Below are 17,522 nucleotides of genomic sequence, written 5' to 3' on the forward strand. Positions count from 1 at the left end.
CTTCTGATGTTCTGTGTATGCAGTTGTGTCATTTGGGAATAAATTGTTTTCTTTCTTCACAGTCTGAAAGCCTTTTATTTCATTTTCTTGCTTTATTGCCTTGGCTAGGACCTCTATTGGAATGTTGAATAGAAGTGGTAAAAGTGAGTATACCTACCTTGTTCTGAAACTTAGGGAGAAAAGTGGTCAGTATTTATCTTTAAATATAATATTAGCTGTAAATATTCAAAGATGCTGTTTATCAGGTTGAGGAAGTTCCTTTCTGTTCTTAGTTTCCTGAGGGTTTTGATTATGAATTGGTATTGAATTTTGTCAATTTTTTTCTCTGCTTCTACTGAGATTATCTTGCTTTTTTTCATTATTCAGTTAATGTGAATTACATGGATTCATTTTTAAATGTTGAATTAACATTGCATTCCTGAAGTGAACCCCATTTGGTTATGGGGTTGGATGTGATGTTCTAATATCTTAAGGATTTTTACATATTAACGAGGAACATTGGTTTGCAGTTTTATTGCCATGGCATTATTTGGTGTTGATGTCAAGGTAATACTGACTCTATAACATGAAATGGAAAGTATCCTCTCCTCTTCTGTTTTCTGGGAGAGTTTGTGTGGACTTGGTATGACTTTTTTCCTTAAATGTTTGATGATATATGCTATTCATGTAGAAGCTTTAAGATTAGAATCTGTGGAATTTCTGTTGTTGGTCATTTGTGTCTTTTAAAATTTTTCTTTTCTTTTTTTATTTTTATTTTTGAAACAGGATCCCACTCTTTGTCACCCAGGCCAGAGGGGAGTGGCACAATCATGGCTCACTGCAGCTTTGACCTCCCAGGCTTAAGCAATACTTCCACCTCAGCCTCCCAAGTAGCTGGGACCATAGCACATACTACCATGCCCTGCAAATTTTATTTTTCTTTTTTTGTAGAAACAGGGTCTCCTTATGTTGCTTAGGCTGGTCTTGAACTCCTGGGCTCAAGTGATCCTCCTGCTTTAGCCTCCCAGAGTGTTGGGATTACAAGCATGAGCCACTACACCTTGCTACAATTTTCTTGATGAATGCAGCTAAAGTTTTACTGATTTCATTGATCTTCTCAAAACTTTTTTTTTACTTCATTGGATTTTTTTTCCTCTTTTTCATTTCTCCATTAAATAAAGTATTAAATTACATTAAATTCAAATTACATTAAACTCTTTCATTGATTCCTCCTCTTCTGTGTACTTATTTTAATTTTCTCTTTTTCTAACTTCCTAAGGTGGAAGCTTAGACCATTATTTCAGACTTTTAAACCCCCTAATATAAACATTTACAACTATAGATTTCTTTGTAAGTACTGCTTTAGTTACGACTCACAAATTTTCATTTTCATTCACTTCCAAATATTTTTAAAATTTCTTTGTGATTTCTTTTTTAGCCCTTGGATTATTTAAAAGTGTTGATTGGCCAGGCGTGGTGGCTCACACCTGTAATCCCAGCACTTTGGGAGGCCGAGGCAGGCGGATCACAAGGTCAGGAGATAGAGACTATCCTGGCTAACACAGTGAAACCCCATCTGTACTAAAGAATACAAAAAATTAGCCGGGCGTAGTGGCGAGCGCCTATAGTCCCAGCTACTTGGGAGGCTGAGGCAGGAGAATGGCGTGAACCCAGGAGGCGGAGGTTGTAGTGAGCCGAGGTTGTGCCACTGCACTCCGGCCTGGGCAACAGAGCAAGACTCCGTCTCAAAAAAAAAAAAAGTGTTGATTAATTTCCATATATCTGCAGTTTTTCTATGTATTTTAATCTATTATTGATTTCTAGTTTAATTTTATTGTAGTCAAAGAAAATAGTTTGTATTATTTCAGTAGTTATAAATATTTCGAGACTTGTTTCATAGCCAAACATATAGTTCATTTTAGTGAATGTTACATGTCTACATGAAAACAATTTGTCATTTGTAGAGTGACTGTTTTAGTTCAGGTTGTTTGGTAGTGCTGTTGAAGTCTCTGTCCTTACTGATTTTCTTCCTGCTTGCTCTGTGTTACTAAGTGAGAACTCGTCAAGTCTCCAACTATAATTATGAATTTGTCTATTTCTTCTGTCCGTTCTGCCACTTTCTGCTGCATTTATTTTGAAGTTCTCTTATTGGGTGTGTACATATTTAGTATTGTTATGTCTTTTTGGTGAATTGACAACTTTGTCATTACAAAATGACCTCTTTGTCTTCAAGCTTATTCTGTTATTAATATAGCCACTCCAACTTGGTATATTTTCACATTCTTTCACCTGTGTTTTTATACTTTTAAAGTGGGTTTTTGTAAGCAGCATATAGTTAGGTCTTGCTTTTTTATCCAATTTGACAATCTCTGCCTTGTAATTGAAATTTTAAATTGTTTACACTTAATGTAATTTATTGATATGGTTGGATTTAAGTCAACCATCTTGCTATTTATTTTGTATTTGCTGCATTTGTTTTTTTTTTTCCTTCCTCTTTTCTGCTTCTTTTTATATTTATTCAGTTTACTTTAGGGTTTATTTTTATCTTTATAATTTAGTTATATCACTTTATTATTTTGTAGTTATTTTTTATTCAAGGGTTTACAGTATATATCATTTAACTTACCACAACCTGCCTTCAAATGATACTGTACTGCCTCACATATAATGTAAGGATCTTTAAAAAATATACTTACATTTCCCCCTCCTATTCTTTCTCGTGCCAGTTCTTCTACATATGTTATAAGCACAATACATTTTTATTATTTTTGTTTTAAATGATCAGCTATCTTTTAAAGATATTATGACATGAAAAGTATTTTTTATATACCTACATCATTTTTATTTTTATTGTTCTGCTTTAAAAACTTTGTTTTTTTTTTCTTTTTCCTTTCTTTTCTTAGAGAGAGGGTCTTGTTCTGTCACCCAGGCTGGAGTACAGTGGCACAATCACAGCTCACTGCAGCCTCCACCTCCTGGTCTCAATTGATTCTTCTGCCTCAGCCTCCTGAGTAGATGAGACTATAGTCAGGTGACACCATACCTGGATAACTTTTCTATTTTTTGTAGAGATGGGGTCTTACTATGTTGCCTAGGCTCGTCTCGAACTGCTGGGCTCAAGTGGTCCTCCCAGCTCTACTAGTTTTTATAGTGATTATCTGTTGTTTTTCTGAAAATGTCTTTATTTTACATTGAGTTTTGAAAGTTTTTTCCCCAACCTATAGAATTCTAGGTTGACAGTTTCCTTTACCAGTTTTAAAGACCTCATTCACTTGTTCTCTGGCATGTGTTGTTTCTGCCAAATCTGGGGAAATTCTTTTTTTTTTGAGACAGAGTCTTGCTCCTCGCCAAGCTGGAGTGCCGTGGTGCGATCTCGGCTTACTGCAGCCTTCTCCTCCCGGGTTCAAGTGATTCTTCTGCCTCAGCCTCCTAAGTAGCTGGGACTACAGGTGTGCACCACCTTGCCCAGCTAAGTTTTGTATTTTTAGTAGAGATGGGGTTTCACCATGTTTGCCAGGATGGTCTCCATCTCTTGACCTCGTGATCTGCCTGCCTCAGCCTCCCAAAGTACTGGGATTACAGGCATGAGCCACCGCACCTGGCCAGTCTGGGGAAATTCTTATCTTTGTTCTTATGTGTAATTTACTTGTTTTCTGTGGCTGCTTCTAAGATTTTTCTTTTAATCACTGATTTTCAGCTATTTGGTATATCTATGTATGGGTTTCTTTGTGTTTATCCTGCGTGTGGTTTATTTAATTTCTTGGAGCTTTGTATAGCAGCAGTCCCCAACCTTTTTGGCACCAGGGACCAGTTTCCTGGAAGACAGTTTTTCCATGGATGGGGTGTGGGGGACTTGGTTTCAGGGTGAAACTCTTCTACCTCAGATCATCAGGCATTAGTTAGATTCTCACAAGGAGCACACAACCTAAATCCCTCGCATGTGCAGTTTGCAGTAGGGTTCACGCTTCTATGAGAATCCATTGCTGCCACGTATCTGACAGGAGGCGGAGCTTAGGCAGTAATGCTTGCTCGCCTACCGCTCCTCTGCTTTGCAGCCTGGTTCCTAAAAGGCCATGAACTGGTACTAATCTGCGGCCTGGGGGTTGGGATCTACTGTTGTGTAAGTCACATCATCTTGCTTCTTGGCATGTCAAATAGTTATTGATTGCCTGCTGAACATTGTGAATGTTACATTGTTTAGTATCTGAATTTTTTGTGCATGTTATATGTCTTCTTTTCATGACTATTGGGTTTTGTTCCGGTAGGCAGTTTAGTAATTTATTATTATTTCGGTTATTTGAGAATTGATTTTAGAGCAGATTTAGATTAGCTTTTACTCTAAGGGTGGTTTACCCCACTATTAAGGCATGGTTCTTACAAGATTTCTGCTAAATGTCTTAGTGGTCAGTGAAGACTCACTACTCCAGCTGATGAGATACCAAATGATTTGCAGCCTTGTGTGAACTTTGAAACTATTCAACTCGTAGCTCTCTAGTTTGGTTCTTGCCAGACCTGGTGGAGTGTCACACTATGTATGCATAAGCATGTGTGGGACCAGGGAACAGAGCATGAAGGGGACCTCTATGCATTTTCTTTAGCTTCATTCACTTTGAAATTGTGTCTCAGAACTTTCATCTACCTCTGCATTCTTGAATGCCAGTTTGTCCCTCCAGCTTCTCAATTCAGCTAGATAGCTACCTGGAATTCTGCTTTATGCTCTGTAGTTTGCAATGTGCCTCTGGGGCAATCCTGGTTCTCTTGTTAGTTCTCTTTCTTACTGGGATCAAAGGCTCTTGCTGCCTATTCAGTGTCTGAAAAATGTGTTTCATATATTTTGTTCAGTTTTCTAGTTGTTAAAAGCAAGAGGGCAGATTCACTCTTTGTTCCTCCCTTATGGCCAGAAGTTAGAGTAACTTATTCATTTATTTACTTAGAGTAATATTTTTAAATATATGAAATAAAAAGTATAGAATAAAAACATTATTTTGAAATAATTGTAATAACATTTCCATAACTACAAAATGGTTTTATGTATGTTGAATGCATTCAATATAACAAAGCCTAGTATGGGGTCCTAATAATACCTCTAATTATCTTTGAAGTCTTTACCTGACTCCAGATTAGGAACTGCTACCTTAAAACTGTCTATGCCCATGTATTCCCTGAGAAGTCTTCAGGCAACCCTAGAGATACAGACATTATAGTTTGAAGAAAGCTTCCTTTAGCTTTCTTCAACTAAAGATGTCAACAGACATCATCACAATTAGAGTCTATTTTAATTTACCAAAGGAGAAAAGTTAAGCCTGGCAATTACTAATTATTAATACGGGTTGAATATCCCTAATCCAAAAATCTGAAGTGCTCCAAAATCTGAAACTTTTTGAGCAGTGACATGGTGCTTAAAGGAAATGCTCATTGGAGCATTTCGGATTTTAGATTTTTGAATTAGGGTTGCTCAATCAGTAAGTATGTAATGCAAGCATTCCAACATCTGAAAAAAATTAAAAAATCCAAAATGCTTCTGGTCCCAAGCATTTAGGATAAATATTCAACCTGTAACAACTACTGATCATTATGCTTATTAAAAATTACCAAATAAATATTATTATTAATGACACATCATTCATAACAAAGCTATGTAAAATTTTAAAAATAATCTTCAGACTTTATGCTTATGCTTGTTTATGATGCCTGTATGTATTTTATTGCCCCTTTACCATCAGTGCTTTTTTTTTTTTTTTTTTTCTTTTGGAGATAGAGTCTGGCTGTCACCCAGTCGGGAGTGCAATGGTGCTATCCCAGCTCACTGCAGCTCCCCATCCCGGGCTCAAACGATCCTTCCACCTCAGCCTTCCAAGTAGCTGGGAGTATAGGCACATGCCGCCATTCCTGGCTAATTTTCATATTTTTTGTAGAGACAGGGTTTCTCCATGCTTCCCAGGCTGGTCTCGAACTAGTGAGCTCAAGTGATCCACCTCCATCAGCCTCCCAAAGTGCTGGGATTACAAGCATGAGCCACTGTGCCTGGCCAATGCTTCTCTTTTAGGAGATTTTCTTAAGTGATTTGATAGTTGAATGTAATTATTATTTAATAATGAGTAAAACTTTTTATAAAATACCAATTTGGGCTAGACATGGTGGCTTATTTATTCCTGTAATCTCAGCACTTTGGGAAACCAAGATGGGAGGATCACATGAGGCTAGGAGTTTGAGACCAGCCTGGGCAACATAGCAAGACCCTGTCTCTACAGAAAAATAATAATAAAGAAAATACAAATTTATTGCTTAGTAAAACATTAGCATCTTTTAAGTTTTATATTGTTGTTTTTGATGTGAAGTGATCGACACCTGTGAAAAGGGGTGGAAAAAGAAAAAATAAGAGTAAATTTTTAAATGTGAAGTGAGAGACAGACCTTCTATATTTGTTGTTGTTGTTGTTGTTGTTTTTGAGACAGAGTCTCGTGCTGTCACCCAGCCTGGAGTGCAGTAGTGCGATCTTAACTCTTGACTCACTGCAACTTCCGTCTCCCGGGTTCAAGCAATTCTTGTACCTCAGTCTCCCGAGTAACTGGGATTATAGGCGCGCGCCACCATGCCTGGCTAATTTTTGTATTTTTGTAGAGATGGAATTTTGCCATGTTGGCCCGACTGGTCTTGAACTCCTGGCCTCAAATGATCCTCCTGCTTTGGCCTCTCAAACCCCACAAACCCCACTTTAAGTCTTTTTTTTTTTTTTGAGATGCAGTCTCTCTCTGTCACCAAGGCTAGAGTGATCCCGGCTCACTGCAACCTCCACCTCCTGGGTTCAAGTGATTCTTGGGCCTCAGCCTCCCAAGTAGCTAGGACTACAGGCACCCACCACCATGCCTGGCTAATTTTTGTATTTTTAGTAGAGATGGCGTTTCACCATGTTGGCCAGCTGGTCTCAAACTTCTGGCCTCAGGTGATGCGCATGCCTTGGCCTCCCGAAGTGCTGGTATTACAGGCATGAGCCACCATGCCCATCCCCCACTATAAGTCTTACAGGATCCGTGTTATACAGTTGAGCAATATTCATTCTCTTTCTTAATGTCATTGTCAGGTGTGAATATATCTTTTCCTGGTCAGTGAGAACTGAGGTTGAAACAAACAGTTTGATTTCTGGACTTACATTTGTACTAAAGTGTATTGGGTTCTCTGAGGACAAAACCAACATACAACTTTTATCTATATAGGATTATTCTGTTTGCTGTTTGGGAGATCTTATGCTTTTCAAATTAAACTATGAATAAATGCTTATACAAATAAGAAATGATCAGTTCTCCACTATCCTTCTGTTTTTCTAGGTGACTGTAACTACCCAATATTGCAGCCATGGAGTCCATGCTTAATAAATTGAAGAGTACTGTTACAAAAGTAACAGCTGATGTCACTAGTGCTGTAATGGGAAATCCTGTCACTAGAGAATTTGATGTTGGTCGACATATTGCCAGTGGTGGCAATGGGCTAGCTTGGAAGATTTTTAATGGCACAAAAAAGTCAACAAAGCAGGTAAGTTTTAATTCAGCATCCAGTTGGAAAAAACACACATGCTAAGAACCATAAAATGCGTGTATGCATTTTTATGTTAAGAAATGCCAAAATTTCTTAAATGAGTTTTTTAGTTCTCATTTTATCTTACGATGTCATACAAAAAACAAATGCTTTTAAATATGCTCTGAATCCTCCTGGTTACAGATATACTGTTTGACATACCATATCATCTTGAAATCTAATTTTGCTTACTTCATAAACATGTCAGTTGAGCAAACTAGTATATTAAATTGTAATATTTAGTGAAGTATATGTTTTAGGATAGAAATTGCCATGTTTGTTAAATTTTCTTTTCATGTTTGTCAGTATGTTACTGGCAAAATACCCAGTTAAATTTTTCAATGTTAAGTGTGTCTTAGTGCAGTCTTAGTGCTGGGATTACAGCGTGAGCCACTGTGCCAGGCCAAAATCACTGTTTTCAAAAGTACTTTTACTTCCCTACAAGTGAAATATATGGGTTGTAAAATGTAAAGGATTTCTTATATATACCTCCCAATAACTACCACAGTCATACAATTGTGGGTATGCATTATTTGCTACTTTTCCGAAGTTAGCTTATTTTCCAGCTAAGTACATTGAAGACCAAATTGGCTTTGGTTATCCTTTTATGAAATAGGAATCTTAGTCCTGTGATAATTTGCTGGTATGTCATTTGTATCCAACCTGTTAAATCTTGTTTTTATTGCCATTTGGAAGTCTTTATTGAAATTCAGAGTTGATCTGCATCTGAAATGCTGATCGATTTGTTGCTTTTGAACATTGCTTTTTCTTCAATTCACCATAAGCTCATCCAAAAAAGTAAATGGTTTCTTGAGTATTGACTACCTAAAAACTATTAATGAGGTCATGAGTTGTGTAAATGAACAACCTCCTCTGATTCCAGGACACGTTGCTTTTACAATCAGTTATATAAGGGGAAAACAAAATAACATTTACAAAATTAGACATTTTTATTAAGGATGTGATAATATATAATAGCATCTCTGTGCCTAACCAGAAAGGTTCTAGGTAGTTGTGGTAATATCAGTATTTCATATGCTGAAATCTCCTGATGATGTTGGAGCTTCTAGAACATGAGAACCAGGCACAAATGATAGACCCCCTTCTCAACTGCTGACTGTCAGCACTGGATTTTTTAAGGAAACTTTACTGCATTCCACTTTTTTTCTATATATATTGCTTTGGAATGAAAGGTGGTACACCAGTGAGCTCAGTGGATATAGGTTCAAATTTTCTTTTTTTGCCTCCATCAACTTGCAGGGGTCAGAACTAAGTATCCTGTCTTTACTACTGGTTAATTTTTTAAAGAATAGCTAAGTCCTTAACCCCCTTGACATTGAAGCATCATTTAAATTTCCCCTTTAATTGAAAAGTTTTAATTCTTTCTCATTTGTCTCATTTTTACTCAGTGAATCATACCAAATATACAGTCTAGAGCTGTGCTACCCAATATGGTAGCCAAAGTTAAATTAATTTAAATTCCTTAGTTGTACTAGTCACATTTCAAATGTTCCATGGCCGCATGTGGCTCGTCTAGGACCACTGTACTGGACAATGTAGATATAGAACTTTCTATCTTTACAGAAAATTCTGTTGATAGGACAGTACTGATCTAGATAACCTGGAAGAAAAATAATGAAAAAAGATAACTGTTCTTGATCTCTTTTTTCTCCGTAAAGAGGCATTAAGACTCAGGGCGTCCTTTCTGCCCTCTCAGTCTTTCTTGTGCCGTGTTGCAGTTGTGTTATATGGCAGCATATATGATCTGAAATTTGACATTGAGTTTGAGGTAAACAATGGGTTAGGAGTTTGGGACGGGGGATTTTCACACATAGTTTTAATATTTGAAGATGGCCAGGTGCGGTGGCTCATGCCTGTAATTCCATCACTTTGGGAGGCTGAGGTGGGCAGATCACTTGAGGTCGGGAGTTTTAGACCAGTCTGGGCAACGTGGTGAAACCGCATCTTTACTAAAAATACAAAAATTAGCTGGGTGTGGTGGCACATGCCTATAGTACCAGCTACTCGAGAAGCTAAGGCAGGAGAATCTCTTGAACCTGGGAGATGGAGGTTGCGGTGAGCTGAGATGGCGCCACTGCACTCCAGCCTAGGTGACAGAGCAAGACTCCGTCTCAAAAAAAAGAAAGAATAAGACATTAAGATTTTTCAGTTATTATTTGGATAAATTTACCAAATTATAAGGTTCGTAAACATATTGAAATTGATAGCTCTTTACTGATAGCTTATTGGCTTTTTAAGCTACTATTTAAGTTTTATACTAATGGTATATGCTATTAGTGAACTTGTAGAGCTGTTTAGTTTCTTTTTCTTTTTTTTTTTTTTTTTTGAGACAGCGTCTCGCTCTTTCGCCCAGGCTGGAGTGCAATGGTGTGATCTGGGCTCCCTGCAACCACCACCTCCCGGGTTGAAGCAATTCTCCCACCTCAGTATCCCGAGTAGCTAGGACTACAGGCGCGCGCCACCATGGCTGGCTAATTTTTGTATTTTTGGTAGAGACGGGGTTTCACCACCTGGGCCAGACTGGTCTAAAACTCCCGATCTCAAGTGATCCGCCCGTCTCAGCCTCGCAAAGTGCTGGGATTCAGGCATGAGCCACCACGCCTGGCCTGGTTTCTTTTTTGAGTGTTCATTTAGAAGCGGCTCTTAGTTTCTCGTTATTATTTTTTTCTGGAATCTCAGCTGGGATGCTAAAGACATCTCCAGGTGATATTTAGAGAATAAAAATTATGGTATTGGCCGGGCATGGTGGCTCATGCCTGTAGTCTCAGCACTTTGGGAGGCCAACCTGGAAGGACCCCTTCGCTCAGGAGTTTGAGACCAACATGTGCAATGTAGGGAGACTCTGTCTAAAAAAAATTGTGTAGTCTGCTTAATTTTTAAAATATAAACTTATTTTTAATAACTTATGTTCAGCATATTATAGAATATTGCACAAATCCTGAGTGTACAGCTTATGTTCACAGTGAATACACCCATGTAACCAGCATCCAGACCAATTAAAAAAAACTACTAATACTGGTGTCCTTTCCTAGTCATTATTCCTAACCACTACCCTGTCCTTTAACACTAGAATAATTCTGCCTGTTTTTGAACTTGATTTAAATAGAATTGTATATACTCTTATATTTGACCCCTTTTCCTTAATAGTATATGGATAAGCTAATCTGTGTTGTTGAACAACGCAGTTTTTCTTTTCATTGATAAGAGTACAGCTGTAGACATTCTTGTTTGTGCCATTGGCACATATGAGGCATTACCTAGGTATGGAATTGCTAGGTTGTAGTGTATGTGTTCATTGCCAAATAATTTTTCCAGTGTGATGCCAGTGTACTAGAAACTTCCACCAGCAGTTACAGTTTCTTCACATCCCTGCCAATGTTGTTATATAGTCTTTTTAATTTTAGACATTCTGGGTGGAGGGTTTATTTAATTTTTGAAAATTCAGTGAAATATTCCCTGCTTCCCTGTCTTCTGAACTTTAAGAATGTCTGATAGGTAATTCAGACATAGAATTTATACCATTATATTTCTGTTATAGCTTTCTAACTGACTTAGTCTTTTTACACAATTTCATGTTTTCAGGCTTAAAATGGTCATTTGAATATAGGTATTATTTTCAAACATATTGTTATGTTCTTTGTTATAAATATTTATTTGAGAGGTATTTCTGAGGCAAATGCCCTTGGTTGAATTTCGTTGACTTTGCTAATTTTTAAGTTATACTTTATTTAAACTAGTCATTAAAGATGGAAATTTTTATTTTGGCCAAGCTATAGATATAATGAGAAATGTTTACCATATATACGTACATATGTGTATGTCCTTTAAAAATTGGAATACTATGTTATCTGTTAGGTAGGAATATTATGACTATCAAGGCTGCTAATTTGTTTAAATGATTTCTAATAAAACACCACATACGTTTAATTTCCATCTCAGCTATGTCCCTGATTTTTACCTCCTTTCAAGTAGAAGAATAATTCTATATTTTGAAATTTCTTTCAACTGTCAAATATCAAGCTAAGGGATTTATTTTGGAAGAAGATGTTTAAAAAAATGTGTATGTATGTGTATATGTTTATACATGTAATTTTGCCTGGTCTTGGGATATTTAAGCATTTATTTAGTAAGCATTTCTGTTGATCTTGACATAAGATTCTGTGTTGTCAAGGAATTACCCTTCAAAATTGATTAGTTTAACATTTATGAGTAGTCTTCTAGTATTCTACATTTATTATGACCTTTTATATTTGCTTTTGCAGTAGACCTTTTTTCTTTGAAAAAAAAAAAAAAAAAAGGTAGCTTTGTGTTAGTTTGCTTTAAAAGTTGTATTTGTTGACCTGATATTTTTGCCCTACTTCAGGGGCTTCATAACACCTCCCTGAAATGACTGTTTCTATGAGGATAGTGAAGATTGATTGATTTCTAATAATTATTATATAATAAATACTTAATTGTTGTTCATATCTTACCCACTCTACCAAACGTCAGGTTGGCCATAATCCCTTCCTTACTATAAAATGTACAGGACATAATCCTTCCTTACTACAAAATATACATTGTGTTATCCAGATGCCAGTATTCATGGATGAGGCTTGCTAATATTATATATACAAAAGCATAATTAAATTATAATAAGTAATTAAATTAGAATAATTAATAGTTTTAAAATAAAGGAAACTTTTGTGCAAAGCCAAATATGCTAGTCATGTCACCTAGACAAAATATAATCATAAACTAGGAATTTTAAGGGGTATGTTTTTACCTTTCATTCTTCTCAACAACTTATTTTTAACTTAATGTAAATAAAAGTTTATATTTTGGTTTACTGTTTTGAAGAAAGAACATCCCAAAATCAGATGAAAAATGGAGTGTGTGATGCTTGATAGTCACCACCAGCCAGTCATGAGGGTCCATAAAATAGAGATCTCAGGGAACATCTGTGTTCCAGAAACCACCTCTAGTGCCTTAGTGGAGGTCGTGATCGCTGTTGGAAAATTATGTAATTTAAATTTTATTACTTAAAACTATCTTGTTATCAACAGAGCTCAACTTTGTAGTAAGCAAACTAGCTTCTTTGTTGTTTTTTTCCCCCCCCAGAGATGGCAGTTTTAATATGTTGCTCAGGCTGGAGTGCAGTGGCTATTCACAGGCACAACAATAGCTTACTACAGCCTTGACCTCCTGGGCTCAAGCGATCCTCCCACCTCAGCCTCCCAAGTAGCTGGGATTACAGGCATGTGCCACCATGCGTGACTCACAAGTAGCTCTTAAAAATTATAAATTAGGTCTGTATCAAATGGGACGTATACTGTATTGTGACAGATACTACAGTTTTTTAGAATATTTTCATAGCCTTTTTTGTTTAAAGTTAGGCTATTGAGAATAAATACCTTTTAGTGAGTGTCTTTCTTTGCCAATGTTTTTAAAGAATAAGCAATGAATAAATAAAGAATAGTATGCCATATATTGCTTATATTTTGCTCTAATAATTTTTGTATTAAAAAACTCTCAAAATTTAACTACAGTTAACAGTTGTTGAATCTTAAGCAGAAGACATACTGGATGATTGTGCTATTTGATCTTTTCTGTATATTTGAAATTTTTGTTAATAAAAAGTTAAATATTTTAATTAAAAATGATAAAAAGCTTTAATTGCTTATCTTTATTTACTATCAGTAGGCAATAGATATCTGAGTATCTTCTAGGCATAACTGCTGGGTTCTGTGGTAGATACAGAGACATATAAGACATTGTTTCTTTCTTCAAGAAGATTGTAATACATATAAGGTGATTGAACTTTTGCATAAGTGATATGTGTTAGCAGAGTGGGTAGTATAGAAAAGTAGTAAAAGAAAAATGTAAGTTAGAAATTAGATTATGGTATATTCTGATGAGAGGCTTTGTACAGTGTAATAGTTTTCTTTTAGGAAGTCAGTATGAGGCCTGAGGATTAACAACACAACCTTGTTAACATTGGTTAATTTTAATCAACTGATTGAAACAAAGAGAAAATATTTTTAAAATAGTTGATAACCTATTCTGACTTATTTAGGAATCTATCGTCTTTGACCTAAAACAATGGACTGAGAGAATTCTGTGATTTTTTTTTTTCTTTTCTTTTTTTCTTTTAAGAGATGGGGCCTTACCGTGTTGCCCAGGTTGGTCTTGAGCCCCTGGTGTCAAACCATTCTCCTGCCTCATTTTCACAGTGTTGGGATTACAAGCATGAACCACCATGCCCAGCCAGTGTTTTCTTTTTCTTCATGAACTGTAGTGTTCCTCTTTACATGTGGTGAAACTGCAAGAGCTATTTCATGTGGTCCTTTTTTTATATATATATTTAGAACATCTTGAGCTGAGCATGGTGGCTCATACCTGTAATCTCAACACTTTGGGAGGTTGAGGTGGGAGGCTTGCTTGGGTCCAGGAGTTTGAGACCAGCCTGGGCAACATGGTGAGACCTTGTCTCTACAAAAAAATTAAAAAATTTGTCAGGCATAGTGGCACACGGCTGTGGTCCCAGCTACTCGGGAGACTGAGGTGAAGGGATCACTTCAGACCAGGAGGTGGAGGCTACAGTGAGCCCTGATTGTGCCACTGCACTCCAGCCTGGGTGATAGAGTGAGACCCTGTCTCAAAAAAAAGAAAAAACAAAAAAACAAAAAAAATCCTTGAAAAATAAAACATTTATTTATTTTTATTTATTTATTTTTTTTGAGATGGAATCTCGCTCTGCTGCCCAGGCTCCAAAGTGCTGGGATTACAGGCATGAGCTACCGCACCGGCCACAAAACATTTAAATTGGATGTATTTATAAAATGTGTTATAGCAGAAGACTTACTAAAATAAGATTGTGCACATGAATGGCAAGATGGGAACTTGAAGTTTTAGGTCATTTGTTTTTAGTTCAAATTAGTATTATGTAAAACTCTTACCTCCTGGTTGTCCTGTGCCTCGTAATGATCAGGAGTTAAGATGAGGTGTTTATATGAGTGCTATTTAAAGCTGTTACTCAGCCTAAATGACTGATTTCTTTCTTGAAGACATGCATCGTGTTTTACTTTGGTGTTCCGTATTTTCCCTGTGTTATTTCTGGGGCGACAGAATGATGTCTTGGCTAAAAATATAGTCCTGTGGACTGTGTTTGAAACTTGACTTTTTTTATCTTAGAAAACATTTTTCTTCTCCACAACATCCTCATTTGTAAAGTTAATATATTTGTCTCATAGGGTTTCTGTGAGGAATAGAATAATTCCTGAAAAGTACTTAGCACAGTGCTTGGCACATATAAATATACAAATGCTATCTATTGTTATTTCTATTATATAAATAGTTGACTTGGTAACCTCTTTATTTGTAAGATTTTCTAGTACACTAATGCCTGAAACTTTAGCTGTAGAGTGTATTATATTTTCATGTTTTATCTCATTCCGTTTTTGACTCTGGTTTGAAAATAACAATGACCAAGGTTTGAGTTCAGGGTCAACATAATAAATGGCAGGAGTTAAATTCCATTTTGGGTTTGTGTGACTCTGGAAACTGGGCTCTTGATCACTGTTGTATTCTTACATGCTGCATGTTTATTTCTGTGTGACATGGGAATGGTATTGGGTTTATATCACATCATTTTGTTTAGCTTAATATATTGATGTTCCTTATCAAGTTGACAGGATGTTGAATCTCTATCTTTCAAAGTTGATTCTTGACCATTGGTCTTGAATGTGTGTATCATTGATCATATATATGTGTCATTGATCAGATGGGTGTCAGCAGAAAACTCATCAGTAATAGAAAAGTAACAAAATACAGGTCTTGATGTTAGTGGTGTAACGACATTAGCTGACATTAATTGAATATGTCAAGTACTAGAGTAAGTTCTTTTTATGTTACTGTGTGATTTATTCTTCAGTGTTCCTTTGAGGTATTCATACTATTCTTTATTCTTTTTTTTTTTTTTTTCTGTTGAGAAAACTTGCCCAAAGGCAGCTGGTCAGTTGAAAGGAAGTTGACTCAAAGTCTCCTCTGATCTAATGCCAACGTCTGGAGTGCTGTATAAATACATTCTCTGTTGTTTTATTGTAGTAAATGCTGCCTTATTCACAAATGCTTGGGGGAATGTTGTGTTTTAATTGAGTTACAGTGCTAAATAATTCCTTTTTGTTGCCACTTTTCAGAGACTTACTCCTCTAATATCCTTAACTCATTTATATACATAAGGAACCCTCATTTTACAAGTTATGTTTGAGAAATTTATCAGATTGGATTTTTTGCGGTGAATCTCTATGAGATGATTGAGTTGCCAGGCTAACTTGTGTAAATAATAATGCTAATATAGCAAAAATGCAGAAGAAAATAATTAGAAGAGAAAAAAATGAGAATAGAAGAATAATGTCTTGGATATTGATATTGATAGTTGAGTAGCAGTAGGTTTAATTTGAGGCTTTCAAAGACATAGAAATTCTGAAAGAGTTTCTAAATCTTTCAAGGAATTTTGGAAGGCTAGCATTCTTTGCTAATTTTGCTTCCAGTTTATTTTGCATTATTACCGAGAACACACATCAGTGATTTAATACATCACCTATCGGTAGAGTTTTTTTTTATTGATTTGTTAAGAGGAGGTAACTAGATGAGAACTGTTTTTCCTTGGGTATCTGAGGGATAGTGAAAGGAAGAAGATGATAGGGAGGATGTGTGCTTTTAATAGTATAAAATAAGCTGTGAATGATTTCAAAGAGAGGTGGTGGGAGAGCAAGTCCCTGTACTAGTAACCATTTACATTTACTGCCCCTAACAAGATGGGGGATAGGAAGGTATGAGATAGAATATAGATTATTCATATCTAAAAGATACTGCAAATTTGTTTTTCTTACAAACAAGTGCTCCCTGACATACAACCTTTCTTTCAAAAAGCATTTCAAGATTTCGTAGTATACTTCAGGATTATCATTGTAAGTTACATTTTAAATTTTTAAACATTTTCTTTGAATTCTGTGTCCGTAAGAGTTTACTACACAGGAAACAACAGACTGTACACAGTTAATATGTATCTGTGATAGCAGAATTCAAAGGTAAGGTTTTTTTCCTGTGTTCTTTAGATGAGGACTCTAGGTTTTACACCTTTCAAAATGTTTAGATTTACTATCATAAGGAAACCAACTCTTTGATATCAGAAAAGTATTACAATGATGCTAAAATTTTTATGGTGTAGTTATTTCTATTTGTAGATTGTGACGTTCATATAATTTTATTACTTTTCTATATTTCTTGACTAAAATTACCCAATTCTTTTATTTAGGAAGTGGCAGTTTTTGTCTTTGATAAAAAACTGATTGACAAGTATCAAAAATTTGAAAAGGATCAAATCATTGATTCTCTAAAACGAGGAGTCCAACAGTTAACTCGGCTTCGACACCCTCGACTTCTTACTGTCCAGCATCCTTTAGAGGAATCCAGGTAAATTTTTATAAAAACTTACATAGTAGACTTCCTGAACAAATAGTTAAAAATAATTTTATATTTGAAATCTGTCCGTTTCAAGTATTGTCAGTGAAAAATTCTTATACTGTCAGTGTTGAGTTCTTATACATTTGTTTTCTCCCTAAAATTTATTTGCACTGTCTATGTATATGTCTCTCTTTGAAATATTAATACTTTCTTTACTTTTGCCATGATTCTGTACTTCAGTGCCTACCCTGTGCTCTTCACTACAGTAGTCAAAATAGAAGATGCAAGGGTATGGAATACAGTTCTTGCCTGAAAGTAGCTGTCCTTGCTAATTTGCTAGAATTTCTTGTCTCCTTTTCATTGGTACAGTATTTGGAAGCCAATTTTGTGTGTGTACCAACTACTGTTTCAGACATTTAACCTTCTACTGTGCCCAGCATGTCAGTCCATAGCTCTCAGTTACTTTACCATCTATTTTTCTCAAGGGTGCACTTGGGAAGTGT

General features: G+C 36.0%; 1 protein-coding gene across 3 annotated transcripts in view; it reads left to right on the forward strand.

Moving 5' to 3' along the window:
* Nucleotides 1–17,522, forward strand: part of SCYL2 (SCY1 like pseudokinase 2) — a 70,226-nt gene that overhangs the window by 8,473 nt on the left and 44,231 nt on the right. For 2 of the 3 annotated variants that reach the window (XM_015152527.3, XM_077952433.1), the window contains exons 2-3: nucleotides 7,305–7,509; nucleotides 16,871–17,028. In XM_015152527.3, coding sequence (XP_015008013.2) covers nucleotides 7,333–7,509; nucleotides 16,871–17,028 — 335 coding nt within the window. In that variant the 5' untranslated portion in view covers nucleotides 7,305–7,332. 3 annotated transcript variants of the gene reach the window in all.

This window comes from Macaca mulatta, chromosome 11, assembly GCF_049350105.2.
Source record: "Macaca mulatta isolate MMU2019108-1 chromosome 11, T2T-MMU8v2.0, whole genome shotgun sequence".
NCBI classification, from domain to species: Eukaryota; Metazoa; Chordata; class Mammalia; order Primates; family Cercopithecidae; genus Macaca; species Macaca mulatta.